Genomic DNA, 14,085 nt, shown 5'->3' on the forward strand with positions numbered 1-14,085 from the left:
GGAGAAACCATAGACTCTAGTACCATCAGTAGGTTGGCGGAGGGGCCATCAAGACAAGTGACATCTTGGAATACTTATGACATCAATGGGTATACGTACTATATCCACGCAAAGGGTAGTAAATATGTGAACCAAAACAACGACGTTCGAATAGAGGCTCTCGATGGATTAGGGCGAAAGATCCAATACTTTGGCATCATTGAAGAGATATGGGAACTTGACTATGGAAGGGATATAACGGTGGCCCTGTTTCGATGCCGCTGGATCAAACAACACCAACTGAACGAGATCAGATTGAGAGTCCTGGACCTCGAGAATCTTGTTTGAAGTTGACATTTAGTGAAATTCAAAATTTGAACTATTCAAATTTTGTCAAATAAAAATATGATTAAAATAAAAGTTGTACATATTGATGAGTTCTACAACTTTGGTATTCATGAGTTTTTCATGTGAAATCATTTACTCTTTCAAAATATTGTTTCAAGTTGAAATTATTTGAATTTCAAAATTTGAATCGTTCAAACAAAGTCACATGACAAGATAACCAAAATAAAAGTTGTACATGTTGATGAATTATACAACTTTTATGTTTACAACATTTTCATTTTATTTCATTTAACATAATAAAATTGTATTCGAAGTTTTAAAATTCAAATTTTTAATTTTTGTTTTCTATATTGATTTGACTACAATTGTTTATATATATATATATATATATATATATATATATCTTCATATATAGAATAATACAAAATGTTATATATGTGTATATACACAATTTTTTTATATTACTTTGTGTTTTTATGATATAAAAAATATAGAATTTATAATTTTAAAAAATAGAAAATATTTGTAGGGGCGGTTGGATCAGGAACCGCCCCTACCAATGAGGCGGCTGGATCAGGAACCGCCCCTACAAATGGTACCTAGTATAAATAGGAGGAAGCGCACGGGAGTCATCGTCTGGGCGTTGTGTTCTTCCTCCGACGCTGTCAGGCTGCCTAGGGTTTCCACCGCCGGTCCCGTGCCCGCCCACACCCGCACCCGGTCCCCCGGCGCCCTCCCCCGCGCACCGACCCCCGGCGTCCCGCGCCCGGCCCCCGGCGCCCTCCCCCGCGCGCCGACCCACGGCGTCCTACGCCCGGCCCCCGGCGCCCGCCCCCGCACGCCGACACCCGCACCCGATCCCCAGCGCCCGCCCCCGTGCGCCGACCCCCGGCATCCCGCGCCCGGCCCTCGGCGCCCTCCCCTGCGCGTAAGTGTTACTGTCAGTGCTTACAGAAATGAGATCATGATGTTATGCTTGCCTGCTTGTATTAATGTTCCAATAAATCTAAACCTAAGTAAGATTGCTCCAATAAAGTTAAGTTACCTCTCATTATCCCACATTAGACCAATTTTACTTTCTCCTATCTGAATTTTCACAGTTCTAATATAATAGATATAGAGGCCTTAAATTAATTTCTCATTCTTTAGGTGAATCCTAGAGTTCTCTTATCTCTTAATTCATGGTTTTGACAGCTCTACTACTCCGATTAGTAGCAGCCTGCATTTGAAATTTCCTTTGCAAGTTAACTAATGCAATGCACATCAAGTCCCAGAGATATTTTTAGCTGACCTTACAATTCACTAAAGCTTAAATTATAGTGTGGTTTAGTTAGTTTAGATGCTGGTCCTGCCAGCCCTTATGTTTGTTGATTCTTGAATTTCAGATTCCCTCTAAATATAGTGTTACATCCAAACTCCAATATTACAATTACAAGTGTCCAGAATTGTTCTCGACTTCGTGAAATATCCATATAAGCCACCAGTGCTTGCATTTATGTCTCCGTGTTTATACATTCTCATGATTTTTCAGTTCCCCTATCCTTAATTACCAGATAACATTTTATATATCTACCAGTTAAGGCCTATGTGCTCCACGTTGTGACTGATTTCAATAACCGAAACAAACTTATGGGAAATCATGAATAAACTTACCTCCTGTTAATTAGTGTTTTTACCGTATTATTAGGTGTTTTCCCAACACTGTGCCAAACATGTGCACTGTGCCTCTGTGGTTGCTTAATATCTGAATCCTGGTTTCACCCTTGGATGCCGAAGCCTTCACAAACTGCAAGCATTCCTGGACTCGTGATTTTTAAGAGCCTAATGGGTTCCAATCTTTTGCCCAGTTATCCTTACCGGACTTGTTTTAGAACATCTGAAATTTTATTCTAAGCTCTTGACAGCCTTTCATCAATTCAATTGTTTCTAGAAGTCTAGCTGTAGTTTACTTGCTCAGGCACACGCCTTTTTGCATGTAAGTGCAAAGCAGCAGGCCACAAAGCACTCAGCTTTCCATGATTCTCTCTTATTACAACTTGTGCCTTTTTGGCATATCTGTGACTTATATGCTGTTGCTATTAACAATTAATTACATGTACATTTAATTTTAGGCCTGCACAATTTTGGCCCCTTCTACCCTGTTTACTCCCTCCGTTCCAATTTATAAAATCATGATGTACATGTTGCTGCCTCTATACAAGATTTTTAGAAGATACTTCTAGGATCATCCATTAGGATTCAAATATGTTAATTAGATTTTAGAAACAAGATTTTATAAAAGTTGTGGGGGGGGGGGGGATGGGCTATCCATCGACATAGTAGAGACAATTTTCCAATAAGATGATGAGATCTTGCAACACTTTGTTTTCTTCATTCTCTTCTCTGTGCTTATGCATATATATATATATATATATATATATATATATATATATATATATATATATATATATATATGTTTGGTAGTTCTATAATTCATACTTAGCACGTAACTGTGTGTTGCATGTGTATGCACTACTTTGACTTTGGATCTTCCATTGTCTATGTTATCAGTTTTGCCATTCCTTCATTTTATTCCGTCCTCCGCCACTACTGTTATACTGTTGTTCAACTATACTACTGCTCGTGTACTACTCCTGCTATACTACTGTTCTACTACTACTCAACTACTCTCTATTCTACTACTATTGTACTACTCTATACTCTACTACTACTCTACTGCTATACTATTGTCCCACTACTGTCCTAGACTACTCTACTGAACTACTACTACTCTACTTGCTACTGCTAGCTGCTACTACTACTACTAGCTGGCTGCTACTCTACTCTCTTCTCTAGTTGCTGGCTGCTACTCTACTCACTTCCCTATACTACTAAGTGGCTGCTACTAAGTGGCTCACTTCTACCATATCTAAGTTACTAGATTTTGATCTGTAGGAGTCTTCCAACCATGTGGCAGCAGTCAACTCCTATCCTCTATGTTCGGGAAGCAGCAGCTGCTTTTTTACACATTTTCTTCTCTATGTTTGTTAAGCAGCTGTTGCTTTTTTTTTTTGCCAAATCTCCCCTCTCCTCTCATCTCCTTTGTTTTGCCGATGATGAAATTATCTAAGTCCATATATTATATGGAATATGAGCTGATGATCAAGAACTTGTGAGGAACTTGGCATCATTAGCAGCCGCCCCTACATTACCTTCTCCTCTCTTCTCTGTTATGATGCCTTGATGCTCCAAGTTCAAGATCAGATGATGATTTACATGTTTCTGAGGCCTCTACCACTGCTACTTCTCGTTTTTTATATTATTGTTTTATAGGACTACTTTGGTTTATAGACCTTTTTGATTTCTTATACCTTCTCGCGTAGCTAAAGCACACTTTCTTGCATCTTTTAGAACAAAGCACAAAATAATGTCGTGGACAACAGACAGTGCAGCTCAATGCCCCGAGCATGATGAGCAGCCAACCCTTGAGGAGCAAGCACTAGAGGACCAGCTTACTCAGAAACAGTTCGATAATGAGGTAGAAAAGGATCTAGAAGTGATGCTTACTCAGGAGGAGTGTGACGAGGAGGAAGGCCTCGAAGGAGAGGCTACTGAAGGCGAAGAAGAAGAGGATGATGAGTCAGAAGAGGGATATGAAAGTCCCGATGATCCTTTCCCACCTGAAGCAAGAAGGAGGCCAACGGAGGAAGATTTGGATAAGGATTTTGACCCGAACGAGGAGGTAGGGAAGAAGCCTTAGCTTGTAAATTTTGCTAAAGCTTTGGCTATGTCACCTCTGCTAACACTTTGACCTGTCCTATATATAGGTCCCTCCTAAAACTCAAAAAAGACGACTTCGATGTCCACGACATCTCGCTAGACAAGACGGAGTAGAGGAAAGGAGAGCAGAGGCAACAACCATAGAGACAGATCACGATGCCTCTGCTCCACAAACTCAAGACACAACCACGACTACCAAACCTAAGAGGAAATAAGGAGATAGAAAAGGAAATCTATATCCAGATAAGGCTTGCTATGTGATAACGGAGGTTGGGCCAGTAAAGGAGATCCTTGAGCCAAAGGAATTAAGAGGACGATTCTGTAATGCAATCGGGGCCCTAGTAAGAGATAAATTGAACCCAACAATCCCTAACTGGAAAGAGGTACCAGAGAACATAAAGAATACACTATGGGATAGGCAGCTGAAGGTCAATTTTAGATTTCCGGAGGGTAAGCATGAATTGGTAAAAAATGCTATCAGGATGATGGGAGAGTCATTTCGACGTTGGATGTCGAAGCTCAACACGAAGTATATCCAAAAGGGGTTAACTCCCTTCAACGAGTTCGTCAAAATAACTCTTAGTCAATGGGAGGAGCTCGTGGCTCAGAAGACTTCAGTGGAGGCATTGGAGCTCAGTGCCCGTAACACCGAGCTGGCGAAGAGGAACAAACACCACCATCATCTAGGCCCCGATGGCTACTATGCCAAGGAAGAGCAGTTTAGGAAGATGGATGAAGAGGCCGTAGCTGCTGAGAATATAGATGTGACGAACTTGAAGGTATGCTCAAGGAACTAGATATATGCGAGGAGTACAGAACCATCTGACAGTAATCTTAAGTTTGATAAGCCGGAGACCCAAGAGGCGGTATCAAGGATACTAAAATATGCTGAAGACAAAGAGACGGGCTCATTCAATCCTTCCAGAGAGAGGGACGAGCTTAGCCTTGGCTTGGGAAACAAGGAGCACACAGGCCGCACCAGGGGGCTAGGGAAAAGGATGACCTGGAAGTAAGGATTCGAAGAGGACATGCACATGTACAAGAAACATGGCCGAGACTAGGAGACTAGTCTTGAGCTCCAAGTGAAGGCTCTAGTTGCGAAGGCACTGGAGGAGCAAGGAATGTCTACGGAGCCACGTATATTAGTGACGCCGCCAAGAGAACTGGCATTAGTTGGCAGCCCTCCGAAAGTTCCTAGCAGCCAAGGTTTCACTGCAGCCACAACCCCAGTCGATCTCATACGGGAACCTACTAGTTGCACCTTGGTGTTTCTCAGCGGCCGACAGAACACTGTGATGAAGGTGGCAATGGGTGTGGCACATCCTTCCGGTGGCTTACACCACAATAATAAGATACCGTCGGACTACACTAGGATCGAGGTGCATACAGTGAAGCCCGAGTTCATGCAGTGGAGGATAGACTACATAACTCCCGAGGGGCTGGTGTTACTCGGAGATGTTATGGGGCAGTTCATCCTCTGGCACAAACGGGACATTATATTGACTGCTTCTTCGCCGCCTCCCCCTCTCCCAAATTTGGAGCGAGTTGTTGAGGCTGGAGAGATATTTTCACTGTCTCGTGACCCCCATATTCCTGAGATGCCACATTCTTCCCCGCCTCCTATCGAGCATGTGCCTGATGAGATGCCACAACCTTCTCCAGCTCATACCGGGCAAGTGCATCATGAGATGCCATAGTCTTCTCAACAAGCACAACCGATATATGAACAATGAGTGCCTCCTGAAGAAGGTGATGCACAAGAAGATGAGGACGTGCCTGAATGGGAACTCCGAAAGAAGATTTCAATCCACATAAGGCCAGTTTATGTTCCGATCAAAGACGTCTCGTCGGTGTCCAAGTGGTATTCCCGTGATCAGTTCAAGCCTGAAAACCAAGTTAAAAAAGTCCTATCACGGGGTTCTGAGGAGGTCATCAGTAGCAAACTCCACCAAATTGCAAAGCAGTATCCAAATATTGATGCCATCGAATGGTCAAAGGATTGCCCGAAAAAATATGAAAGAGGCAAGCCCTTCCTACCAAACCGGAACATCCAACGCCTACCACTTGGAATGAGAAGGTTCTATGATTGGTACTTGCGTGTTCTCCCAATGAGCATAGATATCATACAAGCATGCTTTTCCACCGGCACATTTGGAAGTCCAGCCGGAAAAATTGTCTTTGACTTCAATGACATGCACACATGCTTTCACCTAGGAGAAATGGAGATGAATCTAATTCGCACGTGGTGCCTGTAAGTCCTTGTCCTTCCGATATGATATGAATGTAATCTTTGAATTTTGTTGTAACTAACCCATGCTGTGATTTGTAGAATGCAAGTGCACATTGTCAAACAAATGTCAAGTGTGAAAGCCGGGTATGTAGACCCTCAAGCTATAGCCCAAACAAATTTTAATTACCCTAAACAGTGGACACTGGATGCCAAAGAGCTAGCAGCTGCAAAGACTCTTCGGGAGAAAGAGCGCATCCGTAGTGCGAAGCTAAGGGAAGAGTCCCTTAAGATTGCGACATACATTGCCTTGGCTTTCAAAAATTCCCAACACCACTCTATTATATGGCTACCATACAACTTCGAGTAAGCTCAACTCTATACTTAAAGCTTTGTTCGATATATTTCATTCGATGCAAAAGGGCTTATCTAGTTCTATGATTAAATCCATGCAGCAACCACTGGATTTGTATAGCCATCGATGTCAGGAGGAGCATGACATGGGTCTTTGATTCATTAGATAAGGACACGGTGACATACAAAGACTTCATATCGATTCTCAAGACGTATACATATCGACAATCCTCATTAGCTTATATGTTTGTATACATACTTGTAACGTTCACTTTTGGATACTAACAAGTTGTATTTGCTAAAATAATTCGAACAGGGCATTTAGGTTCTATGTCACTAATCATCATGGAAGGCATGATCCAGCAAGGAAGGAAAAGCTGGCTATAAAAACACTATGTGCGGTAAGTGTAACTTACTTCTTCAGTACTCTGTTACATGACTGTCAAAAGCATTACTTAAACATTTTTATATGCAAAACACACAGTGCCCCAAGCAGAAGCCTGGGAGTGTACATTGTGGATACTATATATGTTCTATGACGGGTAACACCGGTGCCTACAGGAGACACCCCTTAAGGGTAAGTTTGAACCTCTTCACCCGTAGTATAAAAACTTCGTAAATGGTATGAAATACTAAACCAAAACTTGTTTTCTTGTAGTGGAGAGAAGAGTAAGGAATGAAAAGAGACCCATACAAGGATGACCAACTCTTAGAGCTCGTCGGCGACCTTTGCAACTTCATATTGGACCAGATTGTACACTTCAGAGGCGTCTACCATGACCGAGAGTCTGAGTTAGGTACAAATCCTCAGTACCAACACCTTCGTGAGACTGAAAGGCTAGCTCTAGGACGTTGATAACAATGTATATGGAATTTATATATTTAATGATGGATTGTATATATTCATGTGAATTGGACTTGTAATTGTAGTTTATAGAATACTCTTATGCTTGTAGTCGCGGTCGCGGGGTGTTCGGCAACGCGAACGCTGGTCACGGGGCGTTCGGCAACGCGAACGCGGTTCGGAATGTTGGTCGCGGGGCGTTCGGCAACGCGAACGCGGTTCGGAACGTTGGTTGTGGGACGTCCGGCAAAGCGATTTTAAATTGAAAATTTGATTTTTTTTTTGCGGAAAAACGAAGGGACAGTTCTAGATTGAACCGTCCCTACAAATACCTGTTTGTAGGGGCGGCTGGTACTACAGCCGCCCCTACAAATATATTTGTAGGGGCGGCTGGTGTTTCCAGCCGTCTCTACAAATTGATTTGTAGGGGCGGCTGGTAATAAGAGCCGCCCCTACAAATAGATTTGTAGGGGCGGCCTGGGAACCGCCTCTACAAATGCATGATTTGTAGAGACCCTTGCGTAGGGGTGGCTGGGCAAACCGCCACTACAAATGGTCTACAACCGTTCCTAGAAATGCTTTTTGACGTAGTGAATGCTTGAGGCTTCATTCTGCTCAAAGGGGCTTGAGCCAGAGTAGGGCGTAGAAAGGAATTAGGAAAGCATTACATTTCCTAGTTTCCATTTGTTTGCACGACGCACATTGCTCTAAATTTTATTTGTAATCTGAAATAGGTTTTTCGAATTTGGATACTAGTGTTGTGCACCATGCATAGATCCAAATCCAAAACTTCTTTTTCCTTTGCACCGAAATCCAAATACCCATCACTATTTGTTGGAGTTCTTGGACGACTTGCACTACATGGCTCCTTTGAATGCCACAGCTACCAAAATGGGCTCATAATAACCAACAGTACCACACGACCCACCTACCACCGACAAACTATATCCCATCCGCTTGGCTCATAAGTCGTACTTTTTTCAGCTAACGGACAGTATTTTTCTCTTATAATAAATCAGCCAACAGTACTTTCAGCCATGGGTCAGGGGCAATGAACTTCAGCCGAAATAAGCTGCCCTTCAGGCGTTCACCGCTTCACCCCACTCACCGAAGGAACTGCACCGTTCAAAACTGGCGGCCACAGAGCAGCAGCAGCTAACTCCCGTCTGTCCCCGTCCCTGTAAACTCCGTGTCAGGCTCCGGCAGATCCACGAGAGATCACATGGCATCTCAATCCCTTTCTCAGGGCCAATCCAATCACCTTTCACGCAAGTACAGCTGCTGCTGGCCTCGCTGCGTCCTTGTGCTTGGCTACCCTCCCTGATTGCAAGGCAATCTGGTGTCAAATCAATTTGACTTCTCATCCAGTTGTGCTTTCATCTGCAACTACTGCAAATGTTTCTGAAGTTCTCACGTGAACAGGAGCAGGAGCTTGCAAATTGTTCCATGTTGGCGGTCATTTCTGAGTTCTGCATATGAGTAGGTGGATGAATGGGGCAGCAGTGCACTGCTAAAGCATATACACACTAAAAGCTGTTAAAAACGATAGGTAATATAAACGATGAAGAATAGTAGATCAAACACAGGAGACACGAGATTTTAACGTGGAAAACCCTCCCAAGGAAGAAGGGAAAAACCACGCGCACCAGCCAGCAAATCTTCACTATATCGGGTGAGGTTACAAACGTCGGGGATTTACAACTTTTCTTATCCTAAGACGACGGCTTACAGGAGGTATATATAGAGATGAAAAACCCTAATAGGCGACGATCCATACCGCAGGGGGGCTCCGCCCCCGCACCCCCCTGAGGCGCGTAGGGAAACATGATGGACTAACTTCAGCCTCCGCTTCGCTTCGGCCCTAGTCTCTCGGCAACGGGCCTCGCTTCGCTCCGGCAGAAGTTAGCCTTTATCTTGTACATAACTGAATTTGGATCACAACTTAACAAAAAGCTAGCCAGATGCAATAATGAACAGAAACGCAGAGGACTAGACACCACTATTCTGGCAGAGTATATATATTTGACCATGCAGCAATAAAACTGCAGTGAAAGTCGGTTCGAAACAAATTACCAGGTGCACCTCTGAAAGGTACTAGACTAGTGACAAAATCTGTCCAAATCTTGTGCATTCCAGTTGGACCACAAAAAACGCATTCCAGTTGGACCACAAAAAACTTCAGCTGCTCCACAGTATCAGAAGAAACTCAAGTTGGATGAGATCTCTCATGTTTCAGTTTCAGCTGGACCAGGGAAGCACACTCGTGTTTCCATTAATAAGTTTGATAGATTCAGTATTCTAATTCAGAGATAAGATCATCGGATCCAGCTCGAGGTATAGTCTAGGTAAGTCAGTAAGTGCACCAGAGTAGGTGGCAGGCGCCGATTCCAATTAAATCTTCAGGATTGCAAGGAAGAATTCACACGCTGTCCAAAGAAGCCTTTCCAAGATCCAGAGAAGCTGATCTAAGCTACCACAACTTTAGTTTCCTTTCAATTTTTTGGCACAAGATTTTGAAGAAAAATATTTGTGTTAAAAATACTCACAATGTAAGGGACTCATTGTGCGTGCCGAGAGCGATGCCTCGACAAGCTGGACAAACCAAGATCATTAAATGGTGGCCAACCAGAACTTTGCGTGCATTACAACACCCCTCACTCATGTGTATATATATGAGCCCGAAAGGAGCTGAGTTCAACAACACAAGCATCTCAAGCTTCTCGGCCAGTTCAGCCACATATTCAGTTTTGTCTGTAGACGATTTTTTTAGAGCAAGATGAGCAGCAGCAGGGTTCTTCTTGTCAGTGCTGTCCTGGTGGGGCTCGTCACCCTGAGCTCATGCAGGAGCCTGGGAGAGTTGTCTGAGCAGAAGACCTACTCTTCTGCTCCCAGATGTAATAATTTGCTCCCACTCTATTCCTTTTGTCCAACATACATTTATCTGATCAGCTTTCTTAGCAGTAGTACAACCTTTTCAATACTGTGAAATGCCGTATTGTACATACTTCACGCCTCCTGGATGCCAATATTTTAGCTAACACAGCATACAACACCTGCTAGATAATGCAATTACCCAAAAGATTAGTCTCTCAAACATAAACAGCATGCTTTCTGAACATCAGAGTTATGCAAAAGCGATACAGGTAGCAAATTCATGCATCCCTTGAAATAACAGTTGCTGAACTATATCTTATTACCAGATGGTGGCTCCCCAACTCCTACGTACGGGTCAGGAGGAGGCCACGAGCCAACGCCAACACCATCATACGGCTCAACACCAACACCATCTTACGGCACAACACCAAGCACCCCAAGTACACCTGCTTATGGGGTCCCTGAAATTCCGAAGCATGGATTTGTTGGATCCTGCGAGTAAGATCCCACACTACATGTTAACTATCAAATATCACAAAGCAATTAAGCAAATATTCTCAAACTGATGTTTTGGTATTGAAACTGCAGCTACTGGAAGAACCACCCAGACATGATCGTTGCAGTTGTTGGATACCTTGGCAACATTGGCAAGACTTTTGGTGCTGCCTGCAGCTTGATCGTGGGCAAGAAGCTTGAGAATCTGCATGATGCACTCTCAAACACCAGAACTGATGGTGTTGGTGCCCTGCTACGTGAGGGAGCAGCTGCTTACCTCAACTCCATTGTCAACAAGAAGTTTCCTTTCACCACACAGCAGGTGAAGGATTGCATTGTTGTGGCTGTGACCTCTGATGGTGCTGCTTCTGCCCAGGCTGGGATCTTCAAGAAGACAAATGAATACCACTACTAGGACATGGATATCTCCTGCCTAGACTATTTCTCTCAATTGATACTACCCGTCATTTCTTCCCCTTGATGAATTTTCCTGTGTTTTTTTGTCTGTCATGTAATATCGCCTTAAGATATGTTGATGAATGTCTTGTATTTTGTTGGATTGTCATGTAATATCATGTCTAATACATATTGATGAAATATTTGTAGTTTCTTTGGTTCTTCATGCAACACTTCTAAGGTATGCTGGATATATAGTTGTAAACACTTTTGCTGTATTTCATTATTAGTTGTAATGGATAGTTGTAAAAAACTCAGGACAGATCAGCATAGCAGGGAAAGCAAGCTTGAACTTTGAACAAAAAAAAAACAGTTCTCCAGTATTTCATTATATGTTCATGACTGCTAACTCTTTTGCTGTCTATAAATCGATAAAGAAATACTAGTTACAATTTTCACTGTCTTAAACTCCATACAGAAAGGCCTCAAATATCTCACTGAAAAAAAGGGTTAGCACTAATGACAGGTTTCGTCTAGTGGATCATGGTGGATGATGAAGTAACTATACTCACATTTCTCCAATGACATACTAGGAGTTCTGTTGTATGGGTCCAATCTTTGTCTCTCTTTAAAACAAAGATACGCAGATCTCCTGCGAGTTAGTTTTAAAAAAAAAATCTCCTGTGTTCGAGAAAAAAGAGTAACTAACAAACATTGAGAGTCTCCATTTTGAAACAAAGGATGATCATGCGATTATTAAAAAGGCCTGAAACACATTAGCTAATAAAAATTGAGAAAAATTGCACTGTGGGTGCGTATACTTGTCCATGGTGCATGAGGACTAACTATTCAACATCTCAAGTCACATGGGGATGATTCAGTTCAAAGTTGCTTTATCACAAATGGCACATATAAATTTCGCTAACTGACTTAATGCACATTTTGCAGATTAATGTAATGATTGATAGTTAGCATTTAGCAAAGAAATAATTGAACGCTCTTATAGGACAAACCAACAATTAATTATATATAAGCCTGTCCGAAATCTAGGGAAGCTCTAAGGTACCATATCATCAGTTTCTTTTTCTGCAAAATATTTGTAGAAAAGGATTTGGATTAAAATACTCAGTGTAAGCTCTTTATTGTGCTAGTTGAGAGAGCAATCAGATCACCACCGCAGCAAGATGAACAAACCAAGATCATTTAATGACGGCCAACCACTAACAGTGTAATAAGCAATGGAACTGTAGATCACTGCTCGTATTATATAAATATGCCCGAAAGGAACTCAATTCATCAATTCATCAATTCAAGCTTCTTGGCCAGTTCAGCCACATATTCAGTCTTGTCTGTACTCTGTAGATGTTGAGAGCAAAGATGAGCAGCAAAGTTCTTGATCAGTTCTGTTCTGGTGGGGTTTGTCACCAGCTCATACATTTTGTCTGAGCAGAATACCTATTCTTCTGCTCCGAACTGTATATTCTGACCTTGTTCCCTTTGTGCAGCATATATTTATTTGATCAACCTTTTTTAGTAGTAACAATACATCCTTTTAATATTGCCAAATGTTGTATTGTACTGCACAAATATTGCTAGCGCTATATAGTATATACAAGATAAATTATGTTGAACATAAACTGCAAGCTTTCTCAGCAATTAGTATTATCCAAGCAGAGCAAGTAGCAACAAATACCTCATGCACCCTTGGAAATAACAGTTGCTAAATTATGTATCATATTACCAGATGGTGGCTCCCAGGGTCAGGAGGTGGCTACAAGCCAACACCGTCTTATGGCACAACACCGACACCATCTTACTGCTTTACACCAAGTACCCCAAGCACATCTTCCTATGGGGTCCCAGAAATTCCGAAGCACAGATTTGTTGGGTCCTGCGAGTAAGAGCCCATATGAGTATACATTCAAATTTGTATGTATTCGTTATCACAAAGCCAATATGCAAAAATGATTGTTTACTTTGTTCTGCCATCAAAATTGCAGCTACTGGAAAAGCCACCTGGACATGATCATTGCAGTCGTTGGATCCCTTGGCAAGACATTTGGTGCTGCCTGCAGCTTGATCATTGGCAAGAAGCTTGAGAATCTCCATGATGCACTCTGAAACACCAGAACTGATGGTGTCGGTGCTCTTCTACGTGAGGGAGCAGCTCAGTACCTCAATTCCATTGTGAACAAGAAGTTTCCTTTTACCACCCAGCAGGTGGAGGGTTGCATTGTGGTGGCCATGACCTTAGATGGTGCTGCTTCCTCCTAGGCTGGGACTTTCAAGGCAAACGAATGCCACTACTTAGACCTGTCTCCTGCCTAAATTGTTTTCTTCAATTGATGTTATCCTTCGTTTCTAATCCTTGATGAATTTCATGTTTTCTATTTTCGGTTCGTAGTGTAATATCACCTCTAAAACATGTTGATGAATTTCTTATAATTTGTTGGATTGTAATGTAAAATAAGCACCTAATATATATTGATATTTTTTTCATGTACTACCACTGTCTGAGATATGCTGGATGTTGTAAACTCTTTGCTGTAATCAGGGCTCGAATTGAAACTTCTTCCTAGTTACCACGGTTAAGTATACAGTAATCAGAACAGCATAGCAGGGTAAGTAAGTTTGATCAGAAGAACAGTCCTGCCCCAGTTTTTATAATACTAGATTTTCGTGACAACTGACTGTTTTGTTGTCTATACACTGATAAAGAATTAGCTTAGATCAGCAATGAACCTATTAATAAGTCAACAACATAATCATCACTTCAAATAACATTTTTTAACAGATATTAACCGGTCAT

General features: G+C 42.2%; 1 protein-coding gene and 1 pseudogene across 1 annotated transcript; both read left to right on the top strand.

Annotated features, from left to right (window-relative positions):
- Positions 1-10,198: 10,198 nt before the first annotated feature.
- On the top strand, positions 10,199-11,767 carry LOC136471424 (protodermal factor 1-like). The gene is made up of 3 exons (XM_066469149.1): positions 10,199-10,405; positions 10,712-10,883; positions 10,974-11,767. The coding sequence occupies exons 1-3, from the start codon at positions 10,288-10,290 to the stop codon at positions 11,293-11,295; spliced, it is 612 nt and encodes a 203-aa protein (XP_066325246.1). The 5' UTR covers positions 10,199-10,287; the 3' UTR covers positions 11,296-11,767.
- Positions 11,768-12,514: 747 nt separating this feature from the next.
- LOC136468767 (protodermal factor 1-like) lies at positions 12,515-13,604 on the top strand (annotated as a pseudogene).
- Positions 13,605-14,085: the final 481 nt, after the last annotated feature.

This window comes from Miscanthus floridulus, chromosome 8, assembly GCF_019320115.1.
Source record: "Miscanthus floridulus cultivar M001 chromosome 8, ASM1932011v1, whole genome shotgun sequence".
In the NCBI taxonomy this organism is placed as follows: domain Eukaryota; kingdom Viridiplantae; phylum Streptophyta; class Magnoliopsida; order Poales; family Poaceae; genus Miscanthus; species Miscanthus floridulus.